Here is a 16,770-nt window from a genome sequence, read left to right on the forward strand (position 1 = left end):
TGGATATACGGATCAACGGTTATTGCACGCATATACGAAGAGTCTAGAAGCTAATAATTGACCACGCTGCCACGTTGTTGCGGAGCTTTCAGACCCAGTATCCCCACGAAAAATAAAGTTCACGATCACCAATTGACGATGACGCCCTCTGATTGGTTGAATGTTCTCGAGGATTAGTAAGTCAGCGACACCCAACAGGGGTCACGGGGTCTGACCAGAAGAGGGATCTAAAACATGCTAAGCCAAAGAATAAGATTCCAACGTTATCTCCATCCGTCCATTTCATCCAATCTCACTTCGATCGCCACCTTCAATGCCGCGATAACTACCGGTTCACGTGTCGTACAATTTTTCAATCTGCAATTCATTTACTCACAATCGTTCATTTATCTTGCTTTCGATTAAGTAGTTGAAGGCAGATAACTGCTACCTGAGTGAGACGAGACATAAATCACCCTCGCTCATTCATCTCATTTCATTTCACTCATTTATACATACTTTACTCACTTATACGAGCAAACCCCTACTCAAATGACAGCCACGTCGCCTACCAAGCGCAAGGGTCGCTTATCTTCCAGCATCCAGGACACCGACGATGCAGCTCTCAAGGTAACCTACCTAGTTCCCCTATCCCACCATGTTACACCCACCCATGTAACTCACACTATTCAAGGCCCGTCGTGAACGCAACCGCGAAGCCCAAAACATCTTCCGCCGCCGTCGCCAAGCCGCCGAAGCAGCACAGGCCCAGCGCGTCCGCCGTCTCGAGCAGGTGGTCGAGGAGATGAGCTCCGTCTTCATGTCTTTCGTCGACGAGATGCTCACCACTGAAGCCATCGTGAGCGGGCAGCCGAGTCTCGTGGGGAGCCTGCGGCGTAGCATGGAAAGGATCCTTGAGCTGGCCCATGAGGTCGTTGGACCCGAGGAGGATCTTGTTGTGCTACCGAGGTCGAGCTCGCCGACGGAGGATAATCGTCTTACGGGCAAGTCGCAGAGTCCTGACAGCGAGCGTAGTGAGACGAACTCGGATTCTGGTTCTTCGCTCGCTGTTACCCTGAGACGAATTCAGCCTGTGCAGCAATCGCAGACTTCGGCTTTGACGACAGCGCTGTCGACGTCGACTCATTCGGCAGCTTCAAACTCGACGTCAGCAACGTCCATATCACCGCCGACGCCACAATTCACGCCGCTCCACCATTTCCAGCAACCGAATCTCGGCAAACCCGTCACAATCCCGTCCTTCACCCTGTCGCCCCAGATCTTCGGCAATGGCTGGCTCGGCACAACGCCAACCGCTCCAGGCGAAGTCATGTCTACCGGACCACAGCATCAATCGCCCTTCTCATTCCGCGTCGCCACCACCGCTCTAACAATAGCATGTCAACTCCTTGTAACCTCCCCGCCCGAATACTCCATGACCCCGCAAGAAGCTCGTCTTTTCTGTAACACACTCAAGGGCCGCGCAAGGGAGGAAATGGTTACTCGTTTACGCTGGCTTATCGGTCCTGGAAAGCACGAGATGCATCGTGTAATTGATCTGCCTTATGGACGATACGGACACCACGTTTATGCCCGCGGTGAACTTAACCCAACCACGACGGAGGACATCGAGTGGCCATGGCCTACCAGACCGGCTGGATCACGCATCGACCATTTCACACGATTCTTTAGCATCGTCGGCGTCGAGAAACTACTTCTTACGCTGGGTGCCCGGATGGTCGATGCTGAAACGCTAGAACTCGATCTCAACAACTCACCGATGCCAAACGTAGCAGATGCTGTGCCCAAACAACCTGAAAGTTGGAGTTTTGTCAACTGTTTCTCGTTCCCGACACAGCCGAAGAATAGTCCTATAACCGTGCGACTGAGCATACCCACTCTTGTGACGTCGCTGGCGTCGAGATCTTGTTGTTTGATGAGAGGACCGGGGATACCGAGAGCCGAGATTGGAAGTGCTATTGAGGAAGCAATCATCAAAACTGGATGAGTACATTAAAAAGGTGAAAAGTTTATGGATTGGATATATATAAAAATGGATGGATATCACACAAGGAACACGGATTGGAAAGTTTGCGGGACGGAAGCGTTGTTATTATGGCCTAGTAAAGCGACCTGTATATTGGTATCCTAAACCTCCTTCTCTGTCATAACGTCGTAATATGTCATTGAAATAACAGGCATCTATGCCTGTAAACTATGTGCTCTTCTCCTGTCTATCTCGTATTAGAACGCAAAACAAGGCCTATTATCTTCTTTTAGATCTCAACAATCCTTCCCACGTGATGTGGTGTCTCCAGGAGCTCTTCTTTTGCTCCTGTCTTTGCGTCTGGCCTCGAGGGTGCGTCCTCCTTGCTCGAGGTGGTCGGGGTAGATTCACAGCGACAAACTTCATGAATGCTTCATCTTGACTCGGCGGTAGTGTACCACCACTCGTCCTTAAAAGAGGATCATCCTTGAGTGTCTTGGGGTGAATCTCGAAGATGGCGCCGTTGGTTGGTTTGCCAAGCTTGCTCGCCTCCACCAGAGCACCCAGGTCAATCTCTCGCTTTTCTTTCTCCCCTTGCTTTTTTATTCTTCTTTGGTCTGATCGAGCCATAGCTTCTCTCTGTTCCTGTGTCATTGGTGTCTCGTCCTCCTCAGGATCCGGGGTCAGATGCATCATGTGCAGGATGTTCTCAACAGGACCCATCTCGTGCTCCGTTTTTGGCTGTTCTTCTTTGTCTTCTTCCTTCTTGCGTTTAAGGCAACTAAAGGCTTTAGACATGAATGCACGGAGCGGCCGCCATATCGCAAACCAACCGGCACCTATTAGTGCAAAGAGGCTCGCGAACCAGCTGTCTGGGATTTGTCGAATCAATGCACCTAATGGAATGGACATGACACCAAAGAGAAGACTCCATCCCCACTGGGCACCGGTAAGAGGCGTCGTGTCGAACGCTTCACCTCCCTTGAACACGATGATGAATTGGCCAACAATAGTGATAAGCTGCACGCCAATGAACCAAACGTTTCGCAAGATACCTTGGTACCAGATATCGATCTTGTTATCCACACGGCGACAGTTATGTTGGTTGAAGAATTGCATCCATACGTAAATGTTGAGCACCAAGGTCTGTAGTTTCTCGATCTCGAATTCAGTATCGGGGTTAAAAGTATCCCAGCCGGCGTAATGAACGACAAAGACAACCGTCAACTGATAGATAGCTTGGCAAATGATCATCTTCCACATGGTGATGGAAATGATAGAAGCGTTGCGAGGTTCGGGCTTGCGCTTGAGGAAATCGGGCGATGGATGATCGGTGGCATAACCGAGAGATGCAAAGATATCCATAATCAAGTTGATCCAAAGCAGTTGTACAACAGTGAAAATAGCATCGCCGACAAGCTCCGAAACGACGGTAATGATACATGCAGTGATGTTGATGGTGAATTGGAACTGTAATTTGTCAACTTAACATTCAGTAGTCCAGCTCAAAAGACTTACCTGGCAGAACTTCTTGACTGAATCATTTACAGTTCGGCCCCAGCTTAGAGCTTTGACGATGGAAGCAAAGTTGTCGTCAAGGAGAATGATAGAAGCAGCTTCTTTGGCCACCTCCGTGCCTTGAATACCCATAGCGAATCCAACATCGGCTGCCTTAAGAGCCAGACCATCGTTCGTGCCATCACCTGTCACTGCAACCGTTTCGTTCATTCGCTTCAGATGAGTGACGAGAAGCAGTTTATCCTCGGGGCTCGATCGGGCCAGCACTTGTAGTCTTGGGATAACAGCATCAAGTTGCTCAGGTTTCAGATCTCTGAAAGTCGGTCCATCCATGGCAATACCACCAGCTGTATAGATACCACACTCCGTTGCAATGGCCTTGGCCGTCAAAAAGTTGTCACCTGTAACCATGCGAACGAACACTCCAGCAGCTTGACATTGGCGGACTGACTCCACGACTTCAGGTCGCAACGGGTCTCGAATACCAAAGGCACCAACAAAGATCATGCCAGACGCCAACCATTCCAGATTAATGTTGTCGGGGTCCTCATCAGGGCCCTCAAAGATCTCCTGAGCCGTAAAATCGCGGTAGGCCATGGCAACGGGTCGCAGCATTCTGCCGGCGTAATCTTCAATCGTGTTGCGATAGCTTGCGCGGTCACTTTCTGAAAGGCGGGCGATTGGAAGTCTGAAGGTCGGATCCAGGATGACGAAAGCGCAATACTCGAGCACAACCTCTGCGGCTCCCTTGACCAAAAGTCGATATCGATCATCATCAACCTTGACCAAAACGGCCATCCATTTTCGAGATGAGTCAAAGGGAAGAATGGCCATGATGGGACAGTTAGCTCTCTCTTGGGCCAAGTTACCCATACCCAGATGCTGACGACTGAACTGCAACAATGCAGTTTCAGTGCTCGAACCCATAAAGGGCGAAGATCCAGAGTCGTCGGTCTCAAAAGCTGTGGAGTTGAGCGCGATGCTATCCTTGAGCAATCTTCGACAGTCAGGTGATAGTGACTTCGCGAGATCGATGGAACTGTCGCATTTGATGGTCGAAGCGCGTGACATGGATGCATCAGGATCAGGAGTAACGAAATCAGTGTCATCGAAGTAGGACTCGAGTCCAACACGTCCAACCACCACACTCATATTGTTTTGGGTCAAAGTACCTGTCTTGTCAGAGCAGACAGTTGTTGCATTTCCCATAATTTCACAAGATCGAATCAGTCGAACCAAATTGTTGTCTCGAAGCATCCGTTTCGTAGCAAAGGCAAGGGCGATCGTTACGTTAAGCGCCAATCCTTCGGGGACTGTGATTACAACAACCGTAACGGATAAGATCAGGATATGCAGGAAGTCTTCGGCTTTCTGAGATGGTCCACCGGTGATGCTATTGATAGAGGTCATGAAACGGATGAAGAGGATGAGAAAGAAGATGGAGCCGGCAATGGCACCAATTGTGATGAGCTGCTTGCCGAGACGGCCAAGCTTTACCTGGAGTGGCGTTGCTTTGACATCGTCTCGCAGCGACATAAGAATACGCCCGTAGGTTGAGTTGACACCGACAGCAGTAACGATGTAAGAGCCAACGCCGCGCGCAACAGTGGTTCCACTTAGGATGAAAGGGTCAGGTCGAGGATGGTTGTGGCTCGGTACGCATTTGTGAACCAATTCAGCTTCTCCAGATATGGAAGACTCGTTCATCTGCAGACTCGATGCTTGGACGAGAATACCGTCAACTGCAACGACATCACCAGCCTCGAGATGCATGAGATCGCCAACAACAACTTCATGGACAGAGATGCGCTGTAGTCTACCCGATCTAACAACCGTCACATCCCTCTGTTGCTTTCGTTCATTGACCTTCTTGAACTTGTAATTCTTTTGCCAATCGGTCGCAGCGCTAGCTATGATGATAACTAGTATTGCAACCACAATCGTAACACCATCTACCCACTCAACACGCGATGCGCCTGACGAGTCGGTCGACTGGTAGATACCGATGGCGAGCGAGATGGTAGCGGATATCGTCAAGAGGATTATGAGCTTGTCGTTGAAAGCAATCCACAATAACCTAAAGAAAGACTTTTGTGCTATTTGAGGAAGGCGGTTATCCCCAAAAACACGTTTACGATCGACATAATGCTTATCATGATGTTCGAATAAGCCATTATGGAGGAGCGGCGGCGATGGTGGAGGAGATGCAGCGGTAACCACTGGCGGTCGTTCAAGGCTACCGGAAGCTACGGCTTCGTCGAAGGTGACGGTTCCATCGAGAGTCGTCTCGTCAACGCTGAGTCCAGTCGAAATATTTGTACGCAGGCCGGCGGCTAAGCCCAGCAAACCACCAAAGGCGCGCAGTGCTGGGATGCTCCTTGTGGTCAGGAGTTTATGTAGTTGTGTCGGAGTGAAGGCAAAGTTGTTTCCCTGAACAGGATCATCATCGTGCAAATCGAATGGCAGTTCGTTGTCGTCGGGCGCTTGGGAATTCATCGTGGTATCGTTTGGGGGCTGGTGTTGATTACCAGAGTTGGAAACAGAGTTGGACCCTTCGCCAGAGCCGCCATAGCGTGGATCAGATGCAGGCGTAATGTCGTCCATCAATATAAAGACGCAAAGTACGAAAGCAGCCGTGAATCGTACGGCCAAACCACAGAAGCAGTTTATCAGATAGACACAAAGAAAGAAAGAAGAAGTGAGTGGTGGACCAAAGACAGTTTGGAGATGGAACGGGGACCGTTGAGTGTGGAGGAAGCGCTGAACGGTAGGCGTGGGGGATTGTTTTTCACCTGGCTTTGACCCGAATGCGTTAGAGCAGGAAAATAAAGAACCTTATTGAGAAACTCGTCATACCCGGGCGCTGGGTATCCACCGGGAAATGACCTGAAGTTGGGAGATGGCTGCGAGTGGTGGCTTGGCTGACAATCTTTATTCTGGCTGTCTGGGGTCCATGACAGAGACGCGCCGTATGCAGCAACAATCACCGACGACACGTCGCTAACCCACTGTAACTGGTCCGCCTTACAGAGGGCGATGACCCCCCTAGCCCCCCGTGGGTTCATCCATCTCGGAAGGGCCGAGACTCTCTGCGCTGCTCTAGCTTCTGTCCTGTTTCCTTTAGGTGATCCTGAAAATGCTTGGTTTTGCTGCTATGGCGTCTTGGCAATCATCTTGGCTGCAACGCTGTGCGGGTGACAGTTTGGGAACAGTGGCTTTTCGTTAGTGGGAGCGTCGTCATCATAATATTGAAGGTTGATGTAATTGAGATGGTCGTTGTCTTTATTTTTATCCATGTCGTCGATTTAAGAATTATGTTAAAGGGGAAGGAATATGAGGCTAACCTAACTGTAATGGAAGGAAGTCAAATCAACTGCACACAGTGTCAACACAGTCAGCCGGGACGAAGGTTAGCGCACCGACGGCACCTTCTCCACCAGTCTGGGGCTCTGGCCTCTCTTTCCTAGGCTGAATTCAACTGAAGAATAAAAAAGGCAACCAAAAACCTTGGCAACAACCACCTGCCAAGGATCTGCTCTTTGTGAGGCCCAAGGAGACAGTCACTGCCAAGTTTTAATGACGAGAATCCAACGAGTCAGATGATGGCGGTATCATTTCAATTACTTCATTACCCAATGCTAATCTGGCAATGATCGAAACTTTGTTTGATGGAGATGTAGAGCGATTGATTAGATCTACAGGCCAAGCATAGAGAAGCATGGCAAGCATGGTCAGGGTCTTGTGGATAATAATTCATTTGACTGACTTCCAGATCAACAGTGAGGTTGTATGAGGTTCTAACGCTAATGTTAGGCAACAAGCTTTCTGTCACTCCTTAAAGCCTCTTAGTAATCGGAAAACAGGCGGAAACAACCTTGATCCTCAAAGCCTCAACGCTATGACATTCCGCAGCGGAATACTCAGCCCCGATTATCAACAGAATATCATACAATCACGAAACCCAATGCAAGCCCGCCGTTACATTTCAACGGGGACAAAACCTTGTTTTCTAATTCAAAAGAGCAAGATGTATAGACACAGGTAACAGAAGATATGTCCTCTAAGACTTAGGCTATCGTAATAAAATAACCCAAGTGCTGGTCTTAGTTGGCATAAGGTGACTAAATTGTTTCGTCTCTTATGCTTAGGGGTCAATTCTTCTGATACCCTGAAGACAGGATATCATACAGTCACGAAACTCAATCAGCCCACCGTTGCACTTCCAGCAGGTACAAAACCTTGAAATCCAATTCAAAAGAGCAAGAGGTACAGACACGAGTGGAATCCACGTGCAGATTAACGCAAACTCCCCCTACTCCACCAAGCCCAAGCCCAAGCCCAACCCACTATCTTTCGCTGATCTTCTACAGCCTCACATCTCACATGTTCACCATAGCCCAATCCATCATGTTCCTCCCGTTTGTCCTTCATACCAAATCCATCAATTGGACTCAGGAAGTACATGAGTCACACTGGTACCAAAAATGCTTGTGATGCCCTATCACCTCCATTCATGAACCTTCAACACCAGTCAAGACATCACAGTTCCTATTTTCATCACCATCATTTCTAGTCTAGCTTCAGGAACAAAAACAAATCTCGTCTCCTCTGACCAATTGCCATCCCTGTTCCTCCATCCGATCGCTTCGGTCCCCTGCCGGCCGAGACATGCATTCCCAGATAGATACTGCACCTTTCTAGATGAGCGTCACACGATGATATGATTCCCATTGAGCGGGAATATTTGTGCAACCTTGAATCCATGTCCAACCAACTTCCCCATCTAGACTGTTTGTTCTCCTGTGACACAAAGTAATGAATGGTAGAGACATAAGCCCCGATTCAGTTGCCAGATGGATGTTAAGCTTGAATCAAAGACATGGCCGCTGTCTTTCGCTTCCATCTCCAAACATTGAGCACATGGTGTCTTGACTTGTTTCGTTTCATTCCAACACTCTTCAACTCCATACTCTCATCTTAGTATCTATCGGAAATGAATCTCTAAACAAACACAATTTCCGCATCAAGATCCCGCTGCTGTCCTCCTCCCGAACCCTCGACCTGACTCGCTGACGGGAACGGTACGGAATGGGCGACATCCGATGCTCGATACCCGTTGGGAAAATTCTCTTCATCCCGTTTACGTCTCAGTTGTTCGGTTTCTATTGTAGGCTTGGGTTAGGGTAGTCTGACAGAGACATTGCATCCCACATGGCGCCCCTTGGATAGAATGTGTTGTGTACGACGGGTTCGGTGTTGAAGGTCTCGAACTCACTCGTGATTCATTGGTCTTAAATCGTGTGTGAATAGTTCGTGAGGATAAAGCTCTTCGACTCGCCTGTTTTCTCGAGATCTTGTTCGAAGCAACTCGAGGCGAGCTATTAATCATGGAACTACTAAGATTTCTTCTGGCGATCTTTCTTCAAGTCAGCTTGGTGCCTTTAGTCTCTGCGCTACCACGCTTCCTGAGCCGCAAAGATGATAAACCTATTGCACCTAAAGTCATGATCATATCAATGGTATGCGCCAGCATCATGTTCAAGGACAACTCTGACACGGTGTTAGTGGTCTCCTGAAGCAGAAATCTGGCATACTCGTCTCCCAGACACCCATCTAGGCAACCTGTCAGCCAAAGTTGTCCACTCCCCGGGTCTCTCCATGCTCTTCCCCTGTGCCACTTGCACTGAGAACGGCGATATCTGCCATCTCACCATTGGTGAAGGAGAAGTCAACTCAGCCGCCTCCCTAATGGCCCTCGTCTTATCCCCCAAATTCGATCTGAGCAACACTTACTTCCTAATCGCTGGTATAGCCGGCGTCAATCCCAAGTACGGCACCCTAGGCACCGTAGCCCTCGCTCGCTACTCAGTCCAGGTTGCTCTCCAATACGAGATTGATCCAAGATCTCTTCCGCCCAATTATCCCACAGGATATATCTCATATGGTCGTGATCAACCGCATGAGTATCCATTCATCACGTATGGAACTGAAGTTTTTGAACTCAATGCTCAACTCCAAGAGAAGGCTTACAGACTAGCTTCCAAAGCTGAGCTGGAAGATGCTACTGGCCCAAAGCAGTATCGTGCGCTGTATGGCCGGATGGGCGAGTCATATAGAAGTGCATCTCAGCCTCCCTCCGTTGTCAAGTGCGATACTGCTACAAGTGATGTATACTATTCCGGCAGTCGCCTCTCTGAGTCTTTTGAGAATACCACTCGAGTGTGGACGAATGGTACGGGAGTGTACTGCATGAGTGCACAGGAAGACAACGCAGTCCTGGAAGTCCTGGTCAGGGCAGCAATTGAGAAGATCATTGACTTCTCCAGAGTCATGGTCTGCAGGACTGGTACGTCTCTCGTCTCACCCTACTCTGAAATATCCTACTGACCCTTCCAGGCTCCAATTTCGACCGTCCCCCTCTCGGCCGCTCCGACCTAGAGCATCTCACAGCCGCACAACAAAATGGTTTCGGCATTGCGATAGCCAACATCTTCAATGCAGGCATTGAGATCGTCAAAGGTATCATCCACGATTGGGACAATACTTTCAAAGACGGTATCGAAGCGGAAAATTACGTGGGAGACATCTTTGGTAGCCTTGGAGGCGAACCAGACTTCGGTTTTGGAAGTTTGACTCGCGGGGAGCGTATTGCGAAGGGCTGTAAAACGAATGGCATGGCTGCGAGGGAGATGGATAGAAGAAGGATCTTGACACAGAAGTCTTTGAGAAAGGTTTAGAAGTTTCCTGTAAGATTGGTGGTGTTTTGTGTTACTTTTGGTGTCTGGGATGGCATTCTCAAGTATGTACGGTGGTCGAATGTACTATTTATTTTACATGTTTAATATATACCCTTCTTGTGCAACGACCTTCTGGTCCCGCCACACCAAGCCATGCAGGCTATCTTTTCGTTACGTAGTATATGCATTCTGTGAGACTAATTGGTCTTGCTCGACGTCAATCTATGGCCAAAGTCAACTCTCTTTGCCTCTCAACATGCATCAAAAAACACACTTCATTATCATAACAAAACATCATCTTGCATCACCTCAAACCTTTTTGTTCCCATTACCAAGGGCCCTCTGTCCAGATGTCGTGTTGTCTATCCACGCACAGCGTCTCCCAGCCGGAAGCAACCCAAAGCACTGTGAAATGAAGCACGAGAAGGGTCAAACTCATACCGAGTCCCCATGCACGCGGTCCGTTTGAGAAGTAGTCTCCATGGCCTTGTATCAACATAGGCGAGTAGCTTGTTACTTGTGGTAGACCGAGGTCCAGAGCCGCTACGCCAATGAGAGGAATGACTACGTTCAGCTGGGCCATGAGGGGCCAGCAAGGACGCAGTAGAGTCGTCACTTTGATGCCGAAGAGGCCTAGGCGGAAGATGTAACCTAGTAGTGGAGAGTGTGGGCCTGCGAAGTTCATGAGACGGATAATAAAGACGGTCACTCTTCGCCTCAAGGCATCCGCTGTTGTGCTGGGCGGTGGCATGAGGAGTGGAGGACTCTGAGAGTTTCGTCGCTCGTGCATTTCTGCTTCGGACGCGTCACTGACGCTGACTGCTGGGGTTACGAGGGAACTACGACGACTTTCCTGGCTGCGAGAAACAACCATGGAGTGTGACCCACGATGTCGTGACAAGGACTGTCGATGTGGATCGAGCCGAGAGCCCTGCGCGCTCTTTGAGGGCGACAAGTCTCTCGAGGTGGATCTGGCCAACGCGCCAAGTTCTTCAAACTTCCCCTGCCCTGATGTCTGGTTACGATGCCGGGGACCTACAAAACAGTAAGAGCAAAGTTGGTTAAAACACAAAAGTGAGAAAGCTTACCTGGGACTGGGGTGCTTGGAGGAGCAGGTGAGTCTAGATTTTGGATTCGAGTCCCAATGCCAAGATTTGGTGCAGGCTCTTGACTTGCACCATTATCAAAGCTGACAGACTCGCCCCTCATGGCTTTGAGTACCTCGTTGGCGCTGGGTCTATCCGCAGGGTCGAGAGCTAGTAGTCTCTTTAACAGCTGATAGAGTCTCGGTGGTAGATCGGGTCGTTCGCGTCGTTCATCCTGAAATCCTTCCCACTGGGTGATCTCTGCTCGAAGCTCATCTACATCCTCAAGTTCTTCCTGAAGAGCATTTGCGTTTTGGTATGGGAGTCTTCCGAAGCACATGAAATACAGAATCATACCGAGTGAGAAGATATCCGACTTTGTCGTGAAATTTGCATACCGTCCTGACATGGCGTCCATCTTCAGCACCTCGGGGGCGCAGTATGAAATGGTTCCAGTAGTGCCAGAGGACTTGCGGACAACATTCTCGGGCTGTACCTCACCAAAGTCGCTGATAAGGCAAATTGTTCTGCCCCCTTCGCGGTGCATCAAACAGTTGCTGGGCTTCAGATCGCGGTGGATGTAGTTGGCGGCGTGAAGGTATGCCACGCCAGAAGTGATGTCCTTGAAAAGGGAGTAAATCTCCTCAACAGACAATACTCGATTGCCGTTCAACAAGTCGACTGGAGTTTCGAGCTGGCCTTTTGACCTGCGACGCATTTGCGCTTTCAATTCTTCCTTGGTCGCCTCACGAGGTGCGCCTCCTATAATGTACTGGTGAAGATCACCGCCATTACAATACTGTTGTAGAATGAAAGCGCAGGCGACGCTGGGTCCGAAGCGGGTAAGTCTAAAGTCTTCCAGCCAGACATGTCGGTAAGAAACAAGGTTTGGGTGGGAAAGTTTAGCAAGCAGTTCAACCTCGATGAGAACCTTCTCAAGCCATGCATGATCGTCTCCAACGGGGACTCGTTTGCAAGCGAATTGACCTAAGGCACACCCATCAATCTCGTGTCGCACAAGAAGCACAACACCCTTGCCACCCTGGCCCAGTACCCTTTCTTCGACGAAAAATGTGTTGAAGTAGTTTGGACTAAACGCATCTCGCCGTATCCTGCTGCCTTCTCCTTGCGCAACACCAGGCGTACTCGACACAAACTCGGCTTCCTCGGGAGCTGGAGAAGGCGTCCTCTGGCGCGCACTCGGGCTGCTGCCCACGCCGAGAGAAGGTCCGAAGATCCTCCTCACAGGGCTTGGAGGTCCATGATCGGTCGAAGTGTCGTTATTGTTAACGGCGCGGAGCATACGAAAGTAATCGGGGTCGACATAGGTCTCTTGGCGGGCGCCAAAGGAACGATCGTATCCCCTATCGGGATCATTTTCGGAACGAGTAAGAGGTTGATGACATGTTGGACAAGTAGAGATGCCTCTGATTTCGAGTCGATGGGATTGAGAGTCGCGAACGACGATAGCGTTATGATGCCGGCTAAGGACCAGGGGTTAGCTTGAGCTTGAGCTTGCGACAGCTAAGAAAATGACGTACAGCACAATCTCTCGGCCCTCGTGGGGCTGGTAGGGGATAAGTGACATGTCGGGTGCTTGTCTAGCGATGGCATGTGCTTGAAGCGGGAGCGTCAGATGCTGAAGCCAGCATGGCACTCATGGTAAAGAAAAGAAGGTCAGGCGATGGAAAATTCGATGTTCTTCTGTTTGGAGCTGGGATGGGATTGGATGTTTTGGTCAGTTGAAGTGGAAATGGAATGCGGATGGAAGTGGAAAGTTTCGCGGGGAAGCTTTGTTCAGTGGAGCTGTGCTGTACTGTTGATCACTGAGGCTGCAGCTGATTGACTGACAGGGGCAGAACCTCACATGGAACGCAGCTTCCATAACAGCACGTTGCAGCGGCATAAGAAATAGTAGAGGAATTCATGCCGGATATCTACACATATACACGTATTTTGTTATTGATCGAAGTGTATTCTGCCTGGGTTTGGTTGCGTAGATTGGCAGCGTACAGCCATGGTAGGCGTTCAAGCTCCCGCAAATTCAGCTTACTCAAATCACAGAACTGGACAATGATTTGTTTAAACGCACACGAGAAGCTCACAACTTGATTCTTGTAATGCTTGACATAGATAAACATGTCAAAATAATAACATAAAACTACATATCTCGTTAAGTGATATCTTCAAACTTGCTGTTTGCCTTCACTTTTCTGGAAACCGGCCAAGGTCTGGTGAAGGTCTAGGGTATGCCACCTTCCATTCTACGCCTCCTGCTCCTTCCTTCTCAGCCTCACCAACACGATTCTCACCTTCCACATGCTCGAATAACTTCTCGTTTTCAAAACTCCACCGCCCTTTGGTTAATGCAATGACAGATCTTCGACAGGCTTGTGATCGCTGCCACAGTAAAAAGCTTCGATGTACTAAAATACCAGCTTCGTCAGTTTGTGCTCGATGTGTTAAAGCTGGAGTTACCTGTGTCTTCAGTCCTCCAACGCGATCTCTCCGCCACCCTGACAACGTTGGTTTTGACTGGAGTATACTTGGCTTGGGCCAAGAAGTTATTGATCCGCAAAGCATCAGCGTGGATCACCTAATAGCGACACCACCTACGAACGACAATGCTGACCAACCCCCGTCTGCTCAGGTCACTTTAGTGCCACAGTTGACTGATCTTATGGCCGCCTTCGACCGTATGCATAATAACTATTCTACCCTCAAAGGACAGCATCTTACCATGCGCGACCTCAACGATCTCAGCAAATTTTGTGGATTTGATCTCGGTCCATTCCTCGAAGAGTTACTTCAGCGCTCTCAAAAGCTCGTCAACTTATATCCTCAAGTCCTCAAACGACTTCGGCCAAAAGAAACAGAACCTTGCAACACTCCAGATTGTGTACATAATTCGCATCTATTTTCAAATCCTCGACACGAAACCCCAGTTGATGAGTCACTCATTCACCTTTTACTGGCTTGCCACCTCAGGCTACTGGATTTGTTCGACAACATGATAAATCACGGACGTATGTGTGCTCACGCAGCCCCGTTGTTACCTCCTGGGTGTGAACCGAGATTGGACATCCCGGAGATCAAGATCGGTTCGTTTGTTGCACCAAAGATCTCAGCGGCATCCATGATGGTAGCGATGCTGCTAGAGACTCAAGCATGCCTCAACGTCAAAGCCCAGGAGTTACATGATGCAGTTACATCCAGCGTTGGTCACGATGCGAGAGCAGCAAAGATCCTCGGCTTGCAGTGCGAGTCTTTGAAAGAACATGCCTCCACAACATCTACAGATCTCCGCTCTCTTCGTGACCATCTTCAGGAGTTGGGTATTATTGGATGAACGGCAATGAATTCACCAGCGACCAGTTCTCTCCCTAAAGACTATCCCCGATTAAAGGCTCCTTCTGGGACGCGTCAAGGGACAAGTCCCAAGAATTGAGGAGACCTATGCAATTACAAACTTGGTCTAGGGTTATGAAGCTGAATTGAATCCAGATCTGCAAAACGGTCGATATGCAGAGCACCGAAAATCAAGTAATCGACTCATCAATCCCACAGCGGTTCTGACAATGTTTCCAGAACTCCGGTTCTCCCTAGCGCCAAGCGTCAGTTGGGTCGATTTAAGATTGCATATGGGTCAAACCAGTCTATCGATTGTTCTAGCCTTATATCGTCACTGGCGTCCTTTCAGCTCCGCTTGCACGCAGCGTACATTGTTTGCCGATTTATCTGCGCAAACAGGTCTCCAGTGGAGGTATCTTTAGGTTGAAACAATCCCATGTCAAGCCACATTCACGAGCAAGAGATCGAAGAGAGGAAATGCAGGGGGGCCAAGACTCATGGGACGATTCAAGGACTTCTTCCGCGTTCTCATCGCTTAGAAAAGCGTCCGAGTGTTCCCCTGTCATGACATGTTTCTTCGCATCTGCCAAGTCTGAGGCTTCGAGCTGAAATTGAGCCGTGCTCACATGTCAATCTCTTGGAGCAAACATTTTGTGGGCCTTTAATAGGTTCAGAATGAGAATCCTTCAACATTCAGTTCGGCCGAGTCTCCTACGTCACTGATGCTTCTTTTACTGCATCGCGATCCATCAAGATCGAACCGTCGATAGTTACTCAATAACCCCGACCAGAGCTGAAGTTGACAGTGGGAGAGGCGTTGCCCGGTTGCCGGGAAATGTCATCGTCCCCTTTGTGAAAGCCACGGAAAGCCACGGCGTTTTCCTGATTAATTGCAAAGGACGCTAATGATCGAAGACTGGGGTTGGAACACTACGTACCCGCCATTCAGCTGTTGATCTCCTTTTTCATTACCATATCGATCAGAACCCTATCGGGCATGAGCCGATCAAGGTCTCGGATTATCGGCATCGGCTAAGAGATTCTGGACCTGTGTTTTGTCGGTTGGTTGCTTCCTTCAATTGTGGAATTACGTTCCCGGTCCAGGTCAACTCGATGAGCTGCAGTTTCTCTTGGCCGTTAGGTTGTGGATATTTGTGGCGTTGATAGTATGCCACTAAGAGGAATCAGGTTTAAAGAAAACCGATTCACGAGAAAGATGTATCAGACTGTAACAGACAGATCTGAGCAGCGTCGACAGATTATCATATGGTTGAGAAGTCATGTCGAACGTCATCCTGCGTCGCAACTTCAAGCTCTCACTAGAGACAATTTCATCCCGATTTTGACTGTCTCTCCTTGTCTCTATTAGTCTCTTCACTACCCACTGCCTAACAACTCCATCCTATTTCCCCTGATAGGTCTCTTATCGAAATGTTTCATCTTATTTCCCGTAGCTTGGCCCGGGCGTTACAAACTCAGCCGCCGTCAAGAAAGCACCCCTGACTAAGTCAACATCGCTTGCCACTAACACATTTCAACATGTCCAATGACGACTGAGAAGACGGACCACCACCGCAAGCTATCGATTTACCCAACCCAGATATGGCGATAGCTTCAGTGCCAAGTTGAACTGCTCTTTTCTTCCTCCTGGCTAACATGAGCTGAGCTCCAGAATTAGAAGAGACCGAAGGATGAACCTTCAGTCGTAACGGTCCGGTGTGGCTTTTGTGAATACAGGTGTTGGTCCGCAGTGGATTACGTCTTGTTAGTATCTTGTCGGTAGCGATGGGATGTGGGCGAGTCGGTGATTGCTGTCGAGATTCTCTCTGATACTGAGTCTATATATGTAAGTCTCCTGTTCTCATCTTGAGCATTTGTTTCCTCAGCGGTAACACTCCTTTGCTTTTTGCTGTTGCTGTGCATTCCCTTGTCACTCGTTAGACATTTGATACTCCAACTACATTCACTCTCTTTAATCCCGGGACTTTATTCCCATTCCAATCGTTATCACAATAGTCTAATACACCCTCCTTCCAAAATGCCTTCCACCAAGGTCTTCGCGGCCGTCCTGGCTGCCCTGGCCGTCCCTATGGTCAACGCCAGCCCTTGCAAG

General features: G+C 49.2%; 5 protein-coding genes across 5 annotated transcripts; 3 read left to right on the plus strand and 2 right to left on the minus strand.

The window, feature by feature from the left end:
* The first annotated feature begins 126 nt into the window (after window positions 1-126).
* B0J16DRAFT_177555 (uncharacterized protein) lies at window positions 127-2,116 on the plus strand. Its single transcript, XM_046122535.1, has 2 exons — window positions 127-609; window positions 674-2,116. The coding sequence occupies exons 1-2, from the start codon at window positions 532-534 to the stop codon at window positions 1,985-1,987; spliced, it is 1,392 nt and encodes a 463-aa protein (XP_045980379.1). The 5' UTR covers window positions 127-531; the 3' UTR covers window positions 1,988-2,116.
* On the minus strand, window positions 2,117-6,480 carry B0J16DRAFT_177559 (uncharacterized protein). Its single transcript, XM_046122536.1, has 2 exons — window positions 3,485-6,480; window positions 2,117-3,436 (listed from the first exon to the last, which is right to left on the minus strand). Exons 1-2 carry the CDS (start codon window positions 6,086-6,088, stop codon window positions 2,246-2,248), a joined length of 3,795 nt encoding a protein of 1,264 aa, XP_045980380.1. The 5' UTR covers window positions 6,089-6,480; the 3' UTR covers window positions 2,117-2,245.
* Window positions 6,481-8,837: 2,357 nt separating this feature from the next.
* Window positions 8,838-10,221, plus strand: B0J16DRAFT_374797 (purine nucleoside permease-domain-containing protein; the record flags this gene model as incomplete). The annotated part of the gene is made up of 3 exons (XM_046130625.1): window positions 8,838-9,003; window positions 9,050-9,830; window positions 9,881-10,221. Exons 1-3 carry the CDS (start codon window positions 8,872-8,874, stop codon window positions 10,219-10,221), a joined length of 1,254 nt encoding a protein of 417 aa, XP_045980381.1. The 5' UTR covers window positions 8,838-8,871.
* A 20-nt stretch (window positions 10,222-10,241) lies between these two features.
* On the minus strand, window positions 10,242-13,221 carry B0J16DRAFT_347759 (kinase-like domain-containing protein). Its single transcript, XM_046128603.1, has 3 exons — window positions 12,848-13,221; window positions 11,310-12,790; window positions 10,242-11,256 (listed from the first exon to the last, which is right to left on the minus strand). The coding sequence occupies exons 1-3, from the start codon at window positions 12,892-12,894 to the stop codon at window positions 10,550-10,552; spliced, it is 2,235 nt and encodes a 744-aa protein (XP_045980382.1). The 5' UTR covers window positions 12,895-13,221; the 3' UTR covers window positions 10,242-10,549.
* Window positions 13,222-13,472: 251 nt separating this feature from the next.
* Window positions 13,473-14,822, plus strand: B0J16DRAFT_177605 (uncharacterized protein). Its single transcript, XM_046122539.1, has one exon. It carries the CDS (start codon window positions 13,678-13,680, stop codon window positions 14,653-14,655), a length of 978 nt encoding a protein of 325 aa, XP_045980383.1. The 5' UTR covers window positions 13,473-13,677; the 3' UTR covers window positions 14,656-14,822.
* The last annotated feature ends 1,948 nt before the right edge of the window (window positions 14,823-16,770 follow it).

This window comes from Fusarium flagelliforme (genome assembly GCF_020744385.1).
Source record: "Fusarium flagelliforme strain FIESC 12 MPI-CAGE-AA-0113 chromosome Unknown B0J16scaffold_6, whole genome shotgun sequence".
NCBI lineage: Eukaryota > Fungi > Ascomycota > Sordariomycetes > Hypocreales > Nectriaceae > Fusarium > Fusarium flagelliforme.

Bases quoted from the DNA above. Each gene is read 5' to 3' on its own strand.
- B0J16DRAFT_347759 (XM_046128603.1), bottom strand. From the start codon at position 12,894: ATGTCACTTATCCCCTACCAGCCCCACGAGGGCCGAGAGATTGTGCT. The intron at 12,791-12,847 runs GTACGTCATTTT...CCTGGTCCTTAG, and splicing joins GAGGGCCGAGAGATTGTGCT to CCGGCATCATAACGCTATCG. The intron at 11,257-11,309 runs GTAAGCTTTCTC...ACTGTTTTGTAG, and splicing joins TCCAAGCACCCCAGTCCCAG to GTCCCCGGCATCGTAACCAG.
- B0J16DRAFT_177605 (XM_046122539.1), top strand. From the start codon at position 13,678: ATGACAGATCTTCGACAGGCTTGTGATCGCTGCCACAGTAAAAAGCTT.
- B0J16DRAFT_177559 (XM_046122536.1), bottom strand. From the start codon at position 6,088: ATGGACGACATTACGCCTGCATCTGATCCACGCTATGGCGGCTCTGGC. The intron at 3,437-3,484 runs GTAAGTCTTTTG...GACAAATTACAG, and splicing joins CAGTCAAGAAGTTCTGCCAG to TTCCAATTCACCATCAACAT.
- B0J16DRAFT_177555 (XM_046122535.1), top strand. From the start codon at position 532: ATGACAGCCACGTCGCCTACCAAGCGCAAGGGTCGCTTATCTTCCAGC. The intron at 610-673 runs GTAACCTACCTA...ACACTATTCAAG, and splicing joins CCGACGATGCAGCTCTCAAG to GCCCGTCGTGAACGCAACCG.